General features: G+C 51.2%; 7 protein-coding genes across 7 annotated transcripts; 1 reads left to right on the plus strand and 6 right to left on the minus strand.

Annotated features, from left to right (window-relative positions):
- Positions 1-18: 18 nt before the first annotated feature.
- On the minus strand, positions 19-1,565 carry Z519_08922 (uncharacterized protein; the record flags this gene model as incomplete). The annotated part of the gene is made up of 5 exons (XM_016766649.1): positions 19-399; positions 526-695; positions 921-947; positions 1,012-1,044; positions 1,091-1,565. 5 exons carry the CDS (start codon positions 1,563-1,565, stop codon positions 19-21), a joined length of 1,086 nt encoding a protein of 361 aa, XP_016616947.1.
- Positions 1,566-2,744: 1,179 nt separating this feature from the next.
- On the minus strand, positions 2,745-3,514 carry Z519_08923 (uncharacterized protein; the record flags this gene model as incomplete). Its single annotated transcript, XM_016766650.1, has 3 exons — positions 2,745-2,963; positions 3,031-3,186; positions 3,245-3,514. 3 exons carry the CDS (start codon positions 3,512-3,514, stop codon positions 2,745-2,747), a joined length of 645 nt encoding a protein of 214 aa, XP_016616948.1.
- Positions 3,515-3,957: 443 nt separating this feature from the next.
- Z519_08924 (uncharacterized protein) lies at positions 3,958-4,660 on the plus strand (the record flags this gene model as incomplete). The annotated part of the gene is made up of 2 exons (XM_016766651.1): positions 3,958-4,150; positions 4,224-4,660. The coding sequence occupies 2 exons, from the start codon at positions 3,958-3,960 to the stop codon at positions 4,658-4,660; spliced, it is 630 nt and encodes a 209-aa protein (XP_016616949.1).
- A 4,972-nt stretch (positions 4,661-9,632) lies between these two features.
- On the minus strand, positions 9,633-9,818 carry Z519_08925 (uncharacterized protein; the record flags this gene model as incomplete). The annotated part of the gene is made up of 1 exon (XM_016766652.1): positions 9,633-9,818. One exon carries the CDS (start codon positions 9,816-9,818, stop codon positions 9,633-9,635), a length of 186 nt encoding a protein of 61 aa, XP_016616950.1.
- A 1,188-nt stretch (positions 9,819-11,006) lies between these two features.
- Z519_08926 (uncharacterized protein) lies at positions 11,007-12,320 on the minus strand (the record flags this gene model as incomplete). The annotated part of the gene is made up of 1 exon (XM_016766653.1): positions 11,007-12,320. One exon carries the CDS (start codon positions 12,318-12,320, stop codon positions 11,007-11,009), a length of 1,314 nt encoding a protein of 437 aa, XP_016616951.1.
- A 407-nt stretch (positions 12,321-12,727) lies between these two features.
- Z519_08927 (uncharacterized protein) lies at positions 12,728-15,427 on the minus strand (the record flags this gene model as incomplete). Its single annotated transcript, XM_016766654.1, has 1 exon — positions 12,728-15,427. One exon carries the CDS (start codon positions 15,425-15,427, stop codon positions 12,728-12,730), a length of 2,700 nt encoding a protein of 899 aa, XP_016616952.1.
- Positions 15,428-16,458: 1,031 nt separating this feature from the next.
- Z519_08928 (uncharacterized protein) lies at positions 16,459-16,962 on the minus strand (the record flags this gene model as incomplete). The annotated part of the gene is made up of 1 exon (XM_016766655.1): positions 16,459-16,962. The coding sequence occupies one exon, from the start codon at positions 16,960-16,962 to the stop codon at positions 16,459-16,461; it is 504 nt and encodes a 167-aa protein (XP_016616953.1).
- Positions 16,963-18,452: the final 1,490 nt, after the last annotated feature.

The raw sequence follows: 18,452 nt of genomic DNA on the forward strand, positions 1-18,452 counted from the left end.
GACGGGCCTTCGATCATATCACACCGGTCCCTCCACACCCTGCGCGCCGGTGAAGATAACATTATCAAGCGCAAAATCAATCTCATTTCCCGGCTCCAAGCCGGAACAATCCCAGATCGGCGAGAACACCAGGTCCGAAAATTCGGCAAGGAAATCCAGGGATACGCTGTGTCCCCACGCCGGCTGCGCGGTGTCGCCGAAGAAGTAGACAAGGTCGGTGTTGGACGGGTCGCCGACCTGGAGCGTCAGGGAGCACGAGGAGAAACCGGCGGCGGGCGGCGGGTCGGCCACGTAGGGGATGGCGTAGTCGTATGTGAGGGTGTAGAAGGTGTTCGGACGAGGTTTGTCAGGTTTTGCGAGACGCTTGAGACGGACGTGCTGGAGACGCCGCGGAAGTATCTGCGCCGAGTGCGTTAGTCACTGGTACCCTTGAGAATTGAGGCGTTTGTTTGCAGTGGAAAGAAACCAGGGGAGGGGAAAAGAGACATCCAAAGGGTGAGACATGAAAAGGATACAAGGAGATACGTACACGAATTTCACACCGTCGGGCGTGTCATAATCCGTCCCGCTGTTCTGGTCAAAAAAGGCGTCCCCGGAGACGGTCCAGTCGCCGCTAGCGGCGTCCAATACTCCTATCGAGTCGAAGGAGACGTCTTCGAAGCTGCCGTCCGTTATGACGTCCTGTGGAGAAGATGCTGTGGTTAGCTGGCCATTCTGGGATATTTTTACCCTCTACCAAAGGGGGCCAAGGATGCTGAATGGATACGTACCGCCGTTGTCGAGGTTGGACAAGCATTTGTGGGACACGCGGATGATGCACTAGTCGTCGTAGTTGTGGTGGTGGTGGTGGTGGTGGTAGACTAATGATGTTTGAGTTTACCTTCCAGTTTCTATAAGAAGCGAGGAGATACAGTACTTACAGTTGTGGTGGTAGTAATAGTTGTTGTCTGTCAGGGTATTTAGCTTGAAAATCTACAAGAGATGGACGACTTGTCCATAGGGTTAGCTTACCGTTGTGGTGGTGGTACTGGCAGTAATGGGCGTCTAGCAAAGTTAGCTTCTTAAAAAAAGGATCTGAGAATATTCTTACCGTTGTGGGTATGGTCGAAGTTGTCGTTGTCGTTGAAGTTTGAGGTTAGAGTTGTGGTTGAAATTATGGTCCTGGATGGAGTCGAGCTTGTGTAGGTAGAGACACTAGAGCTGGTGGTGGTTGAGGAGGTCGTAGAGCTTGTATATGTCTTTGAAGTATATATTCTCGATGAGTTGGTGGTACTCGTCCTTGCCTCCAAATTAGTAGGAGAGACACTTGTTCCGGCAGGTCGAGAGTATGTTGTCCCGGAGCTTCTTGTGGTAGGGGTTTGACTCGTTGAGGAAGGCGTATGTGAAGGTGAAGGGACGGATGTGTTCCACGACGTGGCACCTGGAGAGCTTTCTGGAGTGGACGGGCTGTTCGAATGACTCCTTGAAGGTGTGGTTGAGGAACCTATAGATGTGCTTATCAGGGGACTTGCCGACTGAGAGGGTGTCCACGAAGGGCCTATTGGAGTCCTCTGCAGTTCGGCCATGCTAGTTCAATCTTTCCAGTCATCGGTAAGACCAGTCTCCGATATCATCGTCGTCGCGTCGCCTAGAGAAGTATTCCGTGTACGACCATCGTGTTCTGCTGAATACGACCAGGTTGAAAAAGAGCCGGGGAATGATGTTTTGAAATGCCCGGAAACTACTCGTACAAGGACAGACGGAATGATTGTTCGTAATGGTAGTGGTGATTAGTACATTGGAATCACCCCGCTTGTCTGGCTCCCGGCCATGACAGATGGTAACAGCAGCTGCGAGGGCCAGAAGCAACAACGCAATCATCATCCCGAAAATGGAATGGAATCAGAGGCAACAAAACGAATGGACGGCGACAAATGTCACCACAACAAGTGGACGGCCTTGAACAGACCAAGCAGCAATATAAGTGTTACATCCAGAAAGCAGTACCGCTACGGAGGCATGGAGGAGATGGCCAGCTAATATGGAAGAATATGGGGCAGCAAGGGGCAGGTAGGGCAGGTGGGTCGGTGGGTTCGCTTCGGTGAATGATCTAGCGAAGGCCTACTGCAAAATGTGGCTAGCGTGTCCGAATAAGGAACCCGATTAGTATCAATGCGGAAAGCGATGGGCAGAGATCTGAGCAACAAACCGCCTTCCCAATTTCTCCATACCGACGGCCATGGAAATCTCAGTACTAGGGCTGTCGCGTGGCGTACAGAGAAGGGAAGGCGTTGCGTTGTCAAGCATTCTAACGGATAACCTTGTCACAAAGCTTGCTCGAACGCGATGAGAGCCACCCCTCTCGGTCCGTCTAATGCTCGTCGGGTTGCTTCTGGGCTTCGGTGTTTTCGCTGGTCATTGGTTAAACTCTCTGCATAGACCAGCTCCCATCTTGGGATTCATTCCGATCTCTTCCTCTCTGGATGATTTGAGCGCTTCCCCAGGAATCTCAACGACATGCTGCATCATGCATATCGCCGCATCGGGATTTTTTATATGCGAAAGTAGTTACTCTCAATCAAATACATATAAGCAAAGTGAAGAAGGTAAGAATAGCTCTGTCTCCTTTAGTAGATGAAGCATTGAGTATAAATGAGTGACTCCCTAAATTTTGTGATCTGCTCATTTTCCCATCCATGTCTCAATAGAAGTTCCTTCCTCAACACATGACAGAACAAAAGCTGTCAGGACTCGGGCCGTCGAACTCAGTTGTTCAGAGCAAAGAACTCCAGCAGTGGCAGCTTATCGAACTCACTTGTGTCCAGAGCGTTGCAGTCTCGGTTTTCCGGAGGGAATTCGAAGCTCATCACAGACTCTGGGTTTGTCGTTGCCATCCGGAAGGCGCCTTCTTCATACAGGGCCGGGCCCAGTGCGAACTCGTGCCTAAGGCCCAGGACGTGTCCCAGCTCATGCAAGAAGACGTTCTTCATGATGGAGTAATTGGTCCACCCCGCCCTCCTTCACGGTCTTGTCGAAAGCACTGCGATATACCCGCAGTGTATTCAAAACCTCAGCATCTGGGAAGAACGCACTGGCAAGAACACCTTCGTTGTCTCCGCCGTAAGCTAGGACGAACGCGGCGTCATCGGCATCAGAAACCCCATTGAAGGTGACGCCCACGTTATGGCTGTTCCACTCGGCAGTCGCCTTTTCTCAGCTCTTTGGCTGGGTAGACTGCATCCGCCGGCGTAGGGTAGCCAGTGACTGAAGCGGCGAAATTGATCGTCGAGCCCAGTTTCCAGCGCGGGGTTGATTTAAAAACGCCAACCACAAATCGATGCAGTGAACACTGGGTTTGCTTCTTGAGTGATGCCAGCGTAGGCGCGCCCGGTCGGAGGGGCAGGAGCTTGGTCTCCTCTGGAGGATTTTCGAGGTCGGCTAAGGTCAGGGTCTCAATTTTCGTTTCGACTGCATTGAGCATGTTGCGTTTGAGTGCTGACGCTGAGGTTGGTTGAAATGTCACCTGGTCCGACATGTCTGCGGCTGTAAATGTTCATTGCACTAGCGGTACAGGCGGGCCTGTAGTTTTGTTTTGCCAGAGTACCACACCACTCCTCGTATTGAAGAGGGAGGATATACAGTCAGAACAGCTTGTGGATGAGGCAAACAACGTTCGTCCGCTGTCCATTTCTCGATGGAATTTCCCACTGACCTCTTTGATGGACGCAGCCATCACCACAAAAATCCGAGCCAACCCACGTGAACCCTTCCGCACCGCAGAACCAATTTAGCTATAAGTGCCATAAGCTCTCCAAATCGCTGCCAGACACAGGACACGGACTTGATGCAGACCTTGAAAGAGGATGTATGGAAATATTCTCGAAGTGTTCGAATTCGAGATTGGTATGGCCCGAGCCTCGGCGGCATAATAACATTGACGGAAAGTTCTCTCGCTTTAAACTGCTCGCAAGTGAGTGCATGGAGCAACTCTACGACGATGCACCCGACAATAAATTCGGGGCTATTGGATTCCTTTCTTTTGCTCGACTTCATCATCTGAACTTGCATTATTTTGAAGTGGAACTCGCACGCGAACTGAAAGACCTTAAGACACAGGGGAATACCGGAGAGACTCAGATCATGAAGATCCGGAAATTGCTGCGCGAATATAGTAGGTGCTGACATTGCCGGATATGCCTTTATTTGTCCCTCCTGGACTTTCTAATCCAGTCTTCCTGGCCCAGATGAAGCTATCAAGGACTATGAAACCGTACTCGGGCGCAACCGCCAACCGCCAAAGGGGATATTAACATCGTTCCACCAAGCCTTGCTTCCACACTTAAAAGAACTCATCAACGAGAGCGCCTACATTTGGGAAAATGGCTATATCTATCTTCCAACCACTACACAATGGGCAAACGAGCTCTTTGGCAGAATATTCGGGGCCTTGTTTGGTAGGCTAGCCCTAATCACCCCAATGCTCATTATGGCAATCAACACATCACAAACGAAAAGCCTTATTACGGCGTCACTCGCAACTATTGTAATGGCACTCGTCGTTGCATCAGTTGCTAGTGGACCGGACTCATGGAAGGATGTGGTTGGTATCACCGCTGCTTTTGCCGCTGTGCTGGTAGTATTTGTAGGAACAAGTACGGGCACGAGCGCAAGTAGTTCATAGGTACAAATTGAGGAACACTTATTCAGAGCCCTAAGACTTGGAGACGAGATCCCACTGTGGTTGGGTTGTACCGAAAGGTACGAGGGAGAAGTTCCGCATATATTGAACTGGGGCGAGGCTACTAGCCATGGGCATCAACTCGTACGGCGGTGGGTATGGTCTCTTCTCAACGCGCACACTCAACTAGGGGAAGTCCTCTCTGTTGGTAACTTGGTTGCTTGTGTATTGTATGAAAGATCGTCCCCCAGACTATGTAAGAAGAACCATAGTCTAGGGTCGGCGCCCCAGCCAATCATAACGCTATCCACCACTTCCAACTTCTCCCATTACAATATCTTTTCCCTTATTTTGCAGAAGCCTCACAAATATTTCGATCTAGAGTCAGGAGGACTTCGGTGTACGGACGCATGGAGGCGAGCCGGTAAACGGATAACTGGATACTCGGGTAACCACTAGGTAGCCACCAGCCATGTGCGTGAATGTCCCAGGATCCGCATTACCAGTAAGAAATCCCCGCGCTGATCCTACTTCGAGCACCGTGATGGCTGTGGTGAATAGCCACTTTGCATCGTACAGCCCAAAGATTCTCGACCACGGGAGAATGGTGGACATTGACCCAGGCGAAGGCCGTTCCCATCAACGGAAACTTCTCCATATCGCCTAGGCTGCGAATGATGTTTACTTGCTCGTCCCACAACTGTGTTGTCGAGGGCGTAGAGGGATGTGGATATCATCACGGAAGTCACAACCAAGGTCCACTGTAAGGAATGCGTCAGTGGTGAGACATCTCATCAACAATACATTCACAAATTTCACATGCCTTGAATCCTCTCATGTCTCTCCCGGAAGACCCTCGGTCCGTCCCTATAGCGTCTATCTTGGTGCCGACGCTGTCGGCTTTTTCCCTAGTCGGCTTCACATTGGCGTCTCGATGGAACAGTCGCCGCCAGTTGTGACAGGTGAGCGTCGTTTGTGCTACTGAAGGAAGTCTTCCAAACATCCATTGTTTACCACCACATCTAAAGTCGCGAAGAGGAGAGTCTTGGCAGAGAGCGAAAGTGGGAGATGGTTAGCGGAGTATCAGTCTGGATACAGTTTGCTCAAGGAAGTGAATGTATTCTTGGATTTGTTACACCCCTTTAGATCTCTTATTTATATCATTGCAACTTACTGCTCTCTGAGCTCACGCAGACTTCTTGGTCCTGAATTTCACCATGTTTTATACTGGGATCCGCGTCAATACCCGCGAGGCTAACCAAGGCTGTGGAAGACACCCACCCAACCGGCAGAATACAATTCGACCCACCAAACTCGCCTGGTGAGAGTGTTGCGCATACCCGAGTGGCCAGCCTTGATCAACAAACCCGACCAACTTTGTTAGATGTGAATCGAGCGCTGTCATGCTTTTAGTCTCACCGGCCCCGGGTAATCAACAAGCCTTTTGCACGGGTTATCGATGCCAGGTACCCAACCTGTGGTGGCCTGAATGCATCTCAACTACCCGCAAACTCATAGATTTACTTTCCGTGCTGGCAAACGACTGGAATCCTTCATCGATAGTCAATCTTTCCGTTGCTAGTCTAAATTTGCAACCTCAGTGATGACCACAGTCTACATGAGCAAAAACACCATCAGTGTCCTTCTCCTTGGTGCCGCCGGGTCCTTGGCTCTCGTATTCTGGGCGACCTGCTCGAACGATCCTTTATCGATGTCAATGTTATCGTGAGGAACCGGAACAAACTGAATTCTATCCTCTCTAATAGGGAGCAATTATGCCACCAGATATTGAAACCTGCTTCTATACCTTCGCCCGAGCCACGGTTCTCTGTCATTGAGGAAAATGCCACCAATTCGGGTATATTAGTTCGAGTTATACGGGAGAAGTCCATCCGGATCCTCATCAATGCGGTAGGCCATGCCCTGATGTTCGCGCGAGGGGCTTCTAGTTCCGTCTCTGATGGAGGAAAAAGGACTTTCAGCAGCAACAACGTAGTGGCCCGCATCGTTTGTGCTTCCGCCAATGCAATCAAGAAAGTCAGAAAGTCAGCAGAGACCGGCACAGCCGAAAAGAGGATAGGAGGATGGTTTATAGGAGGAATGTTGCAGTATGATTTCCCTGAATCAAAAGGAGGAAGTGCTCAACACCAGACTCGCCAGGAGACTCGGTCTCTGGACGAATAGATTCTGCGTTGGCTTTCTATTTGGGAACTAAAGACTTTTGTCCTCAATTTCATCCTGGTAAGCTCCTTTCTGATCATTTGACAGTCTACCACTTTATCTCCACCACCGTCCTGTGGAGTCTATCCTGCGATCGTCCAAATATGTGGACTGGGCACTTTTCAGTCCCGCGAAGATGATCCCACGCTCCCGGCAGCCCAATTTACCTACTTCGTTGGCCATCGCCAGTGATGAAGACACTTCTCTCGCCATACGCAATAAATCGCAAACACACGCATCACCAACCCTCGTTGTGAGTCCGGATGTGCCCCCAAAGTGGAGTATCTGACCTTCTCTGCGGGTGATACCAAGAAGCATCGGACCGTTGCTGGAGATCATTGCAAACTCCGCTCAGTACACGGTAACCTTCGAGGATGTGAGGGAATTCATCGTCGATAGCATTGTGTACGAATACGAGTTACAGCAGGAGCAGAACGCTTCCAAAAACGACCGCGAACGCCGCTAAACTAAGTTTCAGGAGCCCGTGGTCAGAAGAGAAGAACAAGGAGCCGAAAACACTCGCGAGAAAAGTGTTTGGATCAATAAGATTGGCCTCATTGCCCCTTCTGGCAACACTTGACGATCGGCGAGAATGTGAGATGAGAAAAAGGGGATGAGATCGACGGCCTTCAGATCAATTCCAAGACGCACCGCTGGTGGTCCAGCATTTCCTTCCTGTGTATCCGAGATAGGGATATCGGAAGGGACGGCGGGGAGAGGTTTTGGGCAGGCCATGCCACACACTGATTGCGGGGGCGACGGCAAGCATATTTCCATAGATGCCTAATCTTGATAGCGCTACTACACAATGGCGGACGGGAAACCGTGCTCGGGAACGCGAACTCTTATGATTAACGATGCGCACCGTCCTCAACGCAATAGTTCCACTAGGAGCTTTTAGTATTTTGCGGTAATGTCTTTTCAGCCAGTCAGTGACCAGGGCTCACACCGCCACAAATTCTCCTTCGTTGTCGAATATGTTCGGTATGTTTTCAAAGTAGTCCCGGCACTCCCGATACCACGGTATCGGTCTCTTCCTCTGAATTTACACTGCCAATGTACCCTAGCCAGCCTGTTCGTACCTCGGCAAACACTACAGGAGTCTCTGAAGTTGCAACAAAGACAGGGGCGAAAACTAATATTCAACAACGGAATCTTCGGTTGGCAGATACCATGCAGCACTGCTGTTAACATCTGCAAGAAAAAAAGGCCTTTTGGCTGTACAAGGACGGCCACTTGCTGCTCGGAAGTCCTTTGGCGTTCTGATTCAAAGCGACGGTGATGCAGTGATAGGAGCCAACCTTCCAAGGAAGATTTTATCTCGTGTTGAAGTATTTGTGCAGATCGTTTGGGCGTACAAAGGAGCTGAGGAGGCCGCCTAGGACAACTCTGCCGCCGCTGCGAACGAAATCGATGAGCTTCTCTGAGGCCAGGTTGTTTCTGGCACTGGTAATGCCGCAATCTGTCACGAAGATCGCTTCGGGATTGTTGTCGTCGTTGAATAGGTCGAGAGCCTCTTGAAGATTTGCAGCTTGTTCGACCACCGCCTTTTGCGCGATTTTTTCATCAACCGTCCATGGATTTCTTGAAAGAGATCCTGATCATCAAGGGAAACGACGAAGACAACTGGAGAGGCTGTGGGAGTGGTAGACGGCGACATTTTGTAATGACTTATGTGGAAGACCGGTTCTTACAACGACTCAGAATGTCGAACCAAGAGAAGTCAAATTGGTTGCTTTATTGATTGAATTTTAATCTAGAGCCCGAGACATGATCAAGAGGTGTCGCTGTGCCAAGAGCATACCACCCTAAGCCTAATTTGGAAGAATTCAGTGGCAGCCCCGCCCACCAAGCTAGGCAGCCTTGCCAGCCTCGCAGCTGCACTTGCCCAACGGGCCAAGAGCCTCATTTGGCCTGATAGTGGATATATGGAGAGAATCTGGCTAGGCCTCGAAAGGTCCAGAACGATTCAGGAGGGGACTTCATGCTACAGCGCTAAGAGTATAAACAGGCACAGCCTCGCTCAGAACCAGGCACGACAGTCGCAGTTAGACAGATCAAGTATTTCTGTCAGTCTACGTAGCTAGCGTTGCAAACGCCACAGAAGTTCTATGCGCAATGGCTTTCTATGCACCGACGGCAACAGCGAGGTTAAGTATCTGAGATATTGAATTACAGGATCTGTATGATTAGGAGATATGAGCGCCAGCCGAATTAGGGCGTGTTCGGCGGCATTCACGAAATACAGTTATGCGTAATCGGTCTCCAATTTCCATAAATCGGCGAGAAAGAGTGCTCCAGGGACTTAGCAGCCGAGTCCCATTTCCACTTCCGCTTGCTCCAACTCCCTTGAAGCCAATTTTCGCTGAATCTATTTGGAACGCCTCGCTAACTGCCATACCTCAATGTCCTTAGAGTGCCTAGCCAAAGTCAGTACCAGGCACCAGAAACTCTGCGAGAAACTCAGCCCAAGACTCACAAGTATGGGCTGATCTCCCTTAACATCTCCCGTGTACTGACACACTTCGTTAATGGTATCCTGCAAACTCTGTGACTCGCCGCCGCAGCTGAAATCGATCTCGTCCTTGTGTATCACATTCAAATATTCAAGGATATTATTACAGTGTTCCTCCTGAACGAGTTACTGCACGCACTGGGCCACAGAATCCGGATCCCGCTTGCCTGTATTGACTTGGGACTGTGCATTACCCGCGGCGTACTGCAGCATCCGTTGGTCCTCCCCGAGGGATGTTTTTTAGCCGAAATCGACATGCGCGTTGGCAATTTGTGTCTGGAAGGAGATGAAGTCGTTGTATTGTTCTGGAGTGATCAATGTTCCGTCATTGGTGTCTAGCTGTTTGATCTCTCCAGCGAACCTGTTCGAGTTGAAGAGTTTGACGTCCGGGTCAGTCATCCATCCATCTCCCGTTCCAAGGTCCATATTGAGTGATGCGAGGGTCAGTTTCTTTCAAGTCCTAGGTATAATTCTTTGCGGTTGGTTCGCTGTAGTGTCGACGCGCGGTCTCTTTGACAAGGCTCGAAAAATTCAGACCACAACAGTAATGGTCAGCAAAATTCACCTGGAGCGGCATCAGTCCTTTATACATGCAGCAATTCATGACACCTGACTACGTAAAGCACAATTACTTGATTGGTCCTTTCCCCTAGTATTTCTGACATGTATGGAGACGGGAACTCCCGCGCAGCTGAGTAACTTATATCACCGGCCCGTACGCCGATCGGTCCTTTATACATATGGATATTAATTATGAACTTGAAGGAAGCTTATTGTAACAAGATCTGGAGTAATATATTACATTCATCAAGGTTCAGAAACGGCCTGCCAATCAGCGTTGCCGGGATAGGATTCTGACCAATCCGAGCCCCATTCAGGAGTCTTCAGGAGTCGGGATTCAAATCCTTACAATCTCAGACCTGATTAGCTAGGAAGGCGTTATTCCAGTCCCATCACTTTCAGACATTTTAGTGCTTACTGTAGTCGTTATCAGTACCATATAGCCACCGCAAATCGTGCCAAGCACTCCAAGCCTTGAGTCCCTCAGGAATCGAGTTCTGGCAACGCGGCCTCCATTCATCTCGTGGGATGATCTTCTCAGTATAGTCTAGCGTCCTCTTTAGAGCCCCACGGGAGCCCCTGTGGACAGCGAATAGAAGGTGAAACCATATGTAAAAGGGTTGATTCATCCGACGTAAGCACTTAGAAAGAGAAGTATTTGTCTGGGGTAGCGGGCGAAAAAAAAAAAAAACAGGAATAAATGTTCACGAGGGATCTCATGCGAATGTTACATAAGCAAGGGTGAGCGTGGCTTTATTATTCGTGCGTTTGGGTATCTAGGGTTGGATATATCTGCCCTAGTTCCTGTTTGTTGTTATCTTTTTTTTTTTTTTTTTTTTTTTTTTTTTTTTTTTTTTTTTTTTTTTTTTTGTTGTTGTTGTTGATATAGCTTGGTTTCCCTAATTTTGTTCGTCAAGCTTCAAGGAAGTAATCACCCAAAATGATCATGTTCCCGTTCGCTATCCTCGAGATCACCGCACTCAGACACCATGGCTTGGCTGGCTGGTAGTTAGGTAAGTAACGAACGACCGAACTCTCCTATATTATGAGTGCTTAGCAGCCATAACCCTTGTCCGCTGGCTCGTCCCCAACGAGAATATCTAGCTTGCCCCTGACAGTCTTGACGCTGACTGAGTTCCTATTCCTGTCGCCCTGTCGGCCCACCATGCCGCCGACGACTCTCTCCACGGCCAGGTCCTTGCCCTCAAGCTTAATGTCCCCAACGATGCCACGCGCATCGACCGTGCCCTGGAAATTTGCTGGGTACGTGATTAGCTGGTCGCCAGCGACGGACGAGTGATACGCCTCGAACAGCCGCTCCGCGGCGATGGAGTCGACGTATACACGCGAGTTGCCCGACGCGATCCGCGTCGAGAGCATGGCTCGAGGCGCGGCGCCGGACTTAAAGGCCACGTTGATGTAGATGCTACCGCTGCCAATGTCGATGCTGGTCGAGTTGTAGATCGCCAGTGTGCCGTTCAGGTCACCGTGGCCGAGGTGGATGTGGGTCGAGCCTTGATTGCCCGAGGAGATGGAGGGGATGTCGAGTTTCACGTCGCCCCTTCCTACGTCAACGTTGGTCTCGTTGCGGGCGTGTGTTAGGGATCCGCGGAGGGCGCCGTTGCCAATCGAGAGTTGGGTCATGTTAGTGTGGACAGGGCCAGTCTTGACGAAACCCCTGCCCACTCGGATCGCGAAGGAGCCGATTTCCAGAGATTCGGGCAGTTGGCTGAAGTCGACCATGTGGCGTGGGACATCGACTTCGAATCGCGGGAGAGCGAATTCTCCCAGGATGTTGGACGGGATCTGGATCGCCGCGGCGGCGTAAGTCTCGAGCTTACCGGTAGATGGGGTGCGGACAGTAAGATGGCCGTTGTCTTCCTGGACCGTAACAGCTCCATCTTTGTCCTGCTTGCTCGTCTTGATGTCCAGGTCGATCACGACCTTGTTGGAGAACTTGGAGGTTGCAAAGACAACTTTCCCAAACACTTTTGCTCCTCGGACAGAAAGGCCACTGGCTTCGCTAGGCTCGAATTCAAAATGGGTGGTGCCGTTGAAGGGCTTCCACTTCTCAATGGGCGGAAATGGGTGTTGATGATGGCCATCTTCATCGAACAGCAGCGGGCTGTCATCGAGCACTTGGTGATTCATGCCGTGGCATGGCCTCGTAAGGCCACGGGAATGGAAACCAAAGGCGTTGCTAAGCACTTTGAGGAGCAGGAGGACGCTTAAGAAGCTAAGAGCAAGCCTGAACAGACAGGTGGTGAGGGTGGTTCGCCTCACAGGAGGTGACGAAGTTATTGGTGCTGGAAGATCCTGAATCTCAGAGACCTTCTCGTCAGAAAACCTGTGGGGCGTGGTCGACATTTTGACACTGAGCTGGCCAAGCAGGCAGACACAGTAAGATCAGAAAGGATCGTAGAGGAGGAAGGAGTGAATGAGCGAGGGTAAGAGAGATGGATTTAGGGATGATATGCGACGGGTGTGTAGATGGAAGTTTTGCAGAATGGATGCTGCCTGGAGAAATCGAGACCGAGTTCATTCGCATCGGACCATGAGAGCATCATACCATCCACACTATGAGGTCACTCGCGCCACTGGCAAGACCCACATATATCACATATAAAACATACATTGATTGGCCGGGTTATGGCACTAGCGGAATTGAATTATCACTTACCACGTGACTCCCACGTGAGCTCTCCGCTCCGGGGCCAAGCACTTCTTTCTCAGTCTCGTCCCTCTGCCTAAACCCCTCACTCCCAACTCCCACTTTACTCCCACACATGGACGTGCTTGAAGCTCTTGAGGACCTTAACGTTCTTCGTCATCTTCACCCGCCGCTTGGAAAAAGAGCCGTGGGCCTCTTCAGTCTTAACCTCGGATTCCTCCGTGCTGCCCTCCTCTGGCTCGATAAGCTCATCCCTTTTGACATCAAAGCAAACCACATCCTCAGCCGCACTACCACAGGTCGGGTAGACTTGTCGCGTCTCCATGTCGCAATACAGCTTCTCGTCCAGGCTCACGAAATGTGGGCCTTTGGTGTGCTGGTTTTCACATAGACGCTTTGCACTCGACCTGCCAAGCCGGCTTTTGACCAAGTGCCCACTGAAGTTGAAAGGCCCCTTGCTGCTCGCCATATCTGCCGGGTAGGTATCGTTGAATGAAGGCCACACGAAGAGATCTGTACCGTTGTCGTCCAGAGGAGCATCAATATCTGGGACCAACTGAAAAGTTATCCCAGGGATACCAATACCTTCTGGGCTGTTGTCGATCCAGACGCATGATGTCGACCCGTTCATGACTTGCTGACCTGTCTCATAGTGGTCAACGTTGAAATGCGCCCCCAGGTTGCCACTTAAGCTCATCCAGTCACTGTCAAAGCTGGTGATGTTGGCGCCCGCTATACAGATTGGCCGGGGCCCGGCGTTGGTAAGATGTATCCGCTGGACCTCGGGCGGAAAGGTGAGCGTGTATTCCGGGCCTGTAGACATGGGCACCGTGATATAATCCCCGTCGAATATTTGCGAAGTAGTGTCGTTTGCAGTATAGATGCCCAGCGCCGGGAGAGGGTCGGTATATGTCCATGTCAGCCCTTCGGTAACGACGAGTCTTGCCTGCGGTATACGAGCTTGTATCGCCGCGGGCGAAGCTGCCTCGCTTTCTGAGCGCTTGTACACATCCTTGTATATCGGCTTCATTTTCTGTGCACCGATGAATCCTCTAACGTTTCCCCAGGTATATCCTGCTGCAATCAAGCCATAGGTAACAAACGCAACAGCGGCCTTTGCCGCGTTGTATCTCGAAAGCCGCGGCAGCAACTTTTGAAGTTGGGGCGCGGTCAGCTTCGCAAACTCTTCTCCCGACATGGCGTAGAGCTTTGCGTTCTGTTTGGGAGAAATCGACTTGCCGACCATTTCCACAAATTCTCGGCCGGTCAGTTGCCCTGGCTTTCTGTAAAAGAGTATGCAGGCTTCCTCGCCGGTAAAGGCTCCCTCCTTTTTGACAAAATTCCGCACCGCCTTTCCCCAGCTTGAATATGTCTTCACATCGATTTTCAGCCCTGGCCTCCAAAAAATCGGGGTTGTCTTCCCGTCGCCCTTGAGTATGTTGAATCTCGTTTCCCGAGGGAATTTCAAGATCTCGTCTGCAGTCCATATGTCTTGCCACTCGTTCACCTTCTTCGGTCCTGCTGCTGCCTCCGGTGCCCATTCTGCTGCCGCTTCTCCTCCGGGTTGCGGGTGGCGGACTGCAGTTCCTGTTGACTCCATTGACTCCCCTGGCACGTGTGAGTGTGCCGACGGTTCTCCCCCCGGCTGTGGACGGCGAGCTGCACCTGCTGTTGACTCCATTGACTCCCCTGAGGCGAGCGAGTCTGTCGACGGTTCTCCTAATCGCGGACGGTGATGGGGGACGGGAGAGTCTGGCGGGAGTGAGTGCCCGTCGTAGATGACCTCGCCTTCGATCGCTTCCATCACCTCTCCTTCCACCTCTGTTACCGTCGACGCGAATCTCGATCCATCTATCGCTTCCATTGACGACCCCAAGTTTCCTTCTCGCACCCCTTCTAGATATTGTTCTCGTGACCCGTCATTCGCTACCGTTGACAATTCGGCTACCGAATCCGTTTCTGATATTGATAGCGCTTCCGCTGATCCATCTATCGCTTCCATGGATCCGGGGTCGTTCGGGGGGGTGTGATGGACAACGCTGCCTGTCGACTCCTCCGAGGAGAGGCTCATTGAGTCTGATAGAGGTCTCGGTTCCGAGCCTCTCACCGCGCTTGTCGACGATATTTGCGACGGCGTCCTGGCTTCGTCAAAGGACTCGGTCCAAGCATGTGATTGCGATCCATCTGCCGCTTCTGTTGACCACCCTTTTGATATCGATTCGGCTGAGATATCTGAACTTTCCGATACGGATCCTCTTACCGCTCCTGTTGACGAATGTTCCCCGCTAGAGGCGTACCAATCGGTAGCGGTTTGTTTTCCTTTGACCTGCTCGCGGACCCATTCTGACTCTGTCGATGTCGAGTAGTGTCTTGATATCTCTGCGCCCTCTGCGGCCGCTCCTTGCCCTGGGATATCCCAGTTTTGGTATGCGCCACCCTCTGACGCAGGGTGATTTCTGAAGCCTGGTCCTTCCCACGGCGGCCTGCCTGAGTAGGATGGACCCAGCGACTGCGGCCTTCTCCTCGAAGATAATATAGGATTCAACTCTTCGAGTCCTGATGCCTCTGACCCAGCTAGGCTTCGAAGTGCGGAAGAATCCGAGGCGGTGCTTCCCAGGGACGAAAAGAACTCTGTTGACCCTGATGACGAGGCGACCCTGCCGGCTGTCTGACCTAGCACTTCGGCATCTGCTGCTACCAATCCTCCGCTCATCATCACCGCCTCCGCGACCTCGGCGCCTACCGCAGCGACTTCTCCACTTACCATCGTTGCCGCTCTGGCCGCAGAACCTGCTGCACCCATCGCGCTGGAGATGTTTCAAGTAAGTCGACCCGTCTCCAATGAGTGTACCTAAATGATGGAAGAACGTACTAAAAAAGGAAGACATGTTCAAGCAAATGGGACAGTGTGGATTTATAAAGAGCATGCTATTCAGTCATTAGGAATTGGGCACGAGGGCTATCGACGTCCTCTTCGAAGAACCAAGAACGTGAGGAAGCGCGATGTGGTTGAGATACCCAATCCAGAGCTGAACCTATGGTTCCCTTTCAAACCTAAACCGCTAACTCTCATTTTACGTTTGGTCCACGGTGCAAATCTTGGGATGTGGAGACTACCTAAAGTTAAATCATGATAGACCGTGGGGCATTTCAGGCGATATACCCATTTCCTCCGGGTTCTCAACTTAGCTAGAGACGGTTGACATTGTTTGAGAGCGAACCAAAGGTACGATGAACTTTTCCACTCGGGGACCGCTTCCGCTTAAATCTTCATGCGCTGACACAAGGCTGGGCTGATATGCTCAGACAAAACAAACATCCTGCAATAGAATCCATGAGTAATCCTGCTCCACCAACGACAAATAGCCCTTTGCATCAGGAGAGACGTCGAATCTGAGCGGACTGGGACAGAATGAGTTCTCCGCGTAGGGCAAAAGTGGGCTTTTACTGATATTGTTGCTCCAAAGTTTCTGCATCGCTTTTAGTTTTTTTCTGAAACGATGAAAGCGCACGGAGTACGCCTCTGCAAGTGAAACGTCTTGACGCTTTACGACGCGATCAGATACTGGATTAGATCTCAAGTAGTGGTGCTTCATGGTGAAGTCCACCCCCTACTTTGTACCCGCCTCTCAATAGGAGCGACATTCCAACGCCCCAGAATCAGAGCATAATTGTATGGCGTACATAACTCTCTATTTCAACTCAGAGCAAGGAGACCATCTCCTAGAACATCGGTTGCCTTGGAGTTCTATTCACCCTACCCGCTGACCTCTCCTCCATTCCTCAGAACCCAGACTCCATTCGGTCTTTCGGCGTCAAATTAGACATCGCGGTCTACAACTTGGAGGGTTCCGGCGGCTGACGCAAGAAGACCTTGTCGTGGAGACATGTCACACACACCTTGCCGTCTTGGATAATCTCTCCCTTCATGTTGACGAGGGTTCTACCACCCGCCACCAGCTCGCAGACCACCCTCACCGTCGCGCCCTCCACGACCGGTCGGAGATAGGTCATGTTGATGTTCCGACTGACGTGTCCGACGTCCATGAATCCCGGCCTGGCACTTGCGACCAGCGTCGTCGTGGTCAGGTTGTCCAGAATCGTGCAGGCGGCGCCTCCGTGAAGCTTTCCGCCCTTGTTGCAGAGATGAGGGAGGATTTCGAGCTCCCATTCTGTCCGAGTCGGGGAGACGGAAATGCACCGGACGTTGTTCCTCAGCGCGTACGCGTCGAAGCCGTCGAAGTTCGGGTCCTCCAGGAAATTCTTCTGGTACTCAATCACCCGCTCTCTCAGGGGCAGCGAGAAGTCAATCCCCTTCATCACATATCGGGGATCCATGGACTTGTCGGCGCGTGTTGGATCATAGTAGGCAGAGGAACTGCACAGGGTTGGTTAACAGGTGGCCGGGCAATCTTGTGGCGGGACAAGACCGTATACCTACACCTGTTGGGTGGTTGCTCTGCTGGCCGTCATCTCTTGTTCGTGGTTCAGTCTTTGTTCGCTGGTAAAAGACACTTCGATGATTCAGTCGAGGGTAAAACACGATGTCGTTGTTGAGTATACGAGCAGACCTAGGATTTTAGTCAAGGCCCAATAGCAACTTGGCAACTGCCCATCAGGTGTGAATTGGAGCGCTTATTAGCTACTGAGCTCAGCTCGAAGATAAAAAATGGCCCCGAGCGATAGTTATCGGAGTAATTTCATCCAGCAACATTCGGCTAGCTACCCCTACCTAGTTAGGTGGTGGAGGCCCACCGCAAAAAGGGCCATTAAGGGAGTCAGGACCAAGCGTTGTTTAGTTGTAGGTGACCGAGTCAATTGCTCGTGTCAATTTTTCTTTCCTCGGTGACTCCCTCATTCACTACTCAACTCTCCCTTCCAAGCCAGATCCATCGATCAATACTCCTCCGCAGTCCGGACTCCGCAATATCGATCTATCTATCTGCTCCCTTGTGGGGGAAAGGCCTTTATGAAGATTGCAAACGGTGGTTGGCTTGCCCCAGATGGACTCTACTGGAAAGGTTTATGGTGTGCATTTTCTTTCTTTGCCTTTTTCTTCTCAAATCGACAATGCCTATACAACACAGTCGCTAGTTACTATGTAGCCAAAACAAATTGGTGTATTGTTTGGAGTTGCAGACCGTGAAGCTAGTGAGGAGTCTATGATGGAGAGATTGTGCAATGCCCCGCCCTCCTGATCTATGGTATGTGCTTCGTTCGGGCATTTGAGCTCAGTTGGGCCCCAAGAAATAACTTGGAGGTACTCTCAGGTATATAGTTGTATGGCCTTTGGTATTCTATCTTACGCAATGTGGCAACTCTGTTAACACTCACCAGAAGCCCGTTCACGTCGACGGCTGCCCGTGGGCAGTGGCATTGCTTACCGATTTTGCCGAGGGCCGGCCTCATAGCCCACGACAGCCTTGCCTCGGCTTTGGCACAAAACTGTCTCCCCGCCATTTCTATGGGCGACCAGGACGCCACCGAGGATATGAACATCTTGGGGGACAGGCGAGACTTCTCCTTGCAATATGTCATATACACGACGAGACCGCCAATGCCACGCCTGGCGAGTACGGCCAGGAGGCTCTGTGGTCTAGCTTGCATGCTGTCGTCAACTAATGCAAGAAAGCACGCCCGTATGAATCGTTCCGGGATGTCTCCGGACAGCGACCTGAGCGATTTCGAAAGCGACTTGGTAACATATCGATTTCGCTTAATGTGACTGGTAAGAGTCTAGCGTCCCCAAAGTTAGGTGACGTCAGTTTCCAAGCAACATCCTTCATATGAAATGCGTCTATTCTCGCTGTTTTAGACCTCGGCCCCGC

Source organism: Cladophialophora bantiana (assembly GCF_000835475.1).
Source record: "Cladophialophora bantiana CBS 173.52 unplaced genomic scaffold supercont1.14, whole genome shotgun sequence".
In the NCBI taxonomy this organism is placed as follows: Eukaryota; Fungi; Ascomycota; class Eurotiomycetes; order Chaetothyriales; family Herpotrichiellaceae; genus Cladophialophora; species Cladophialophora bantiana.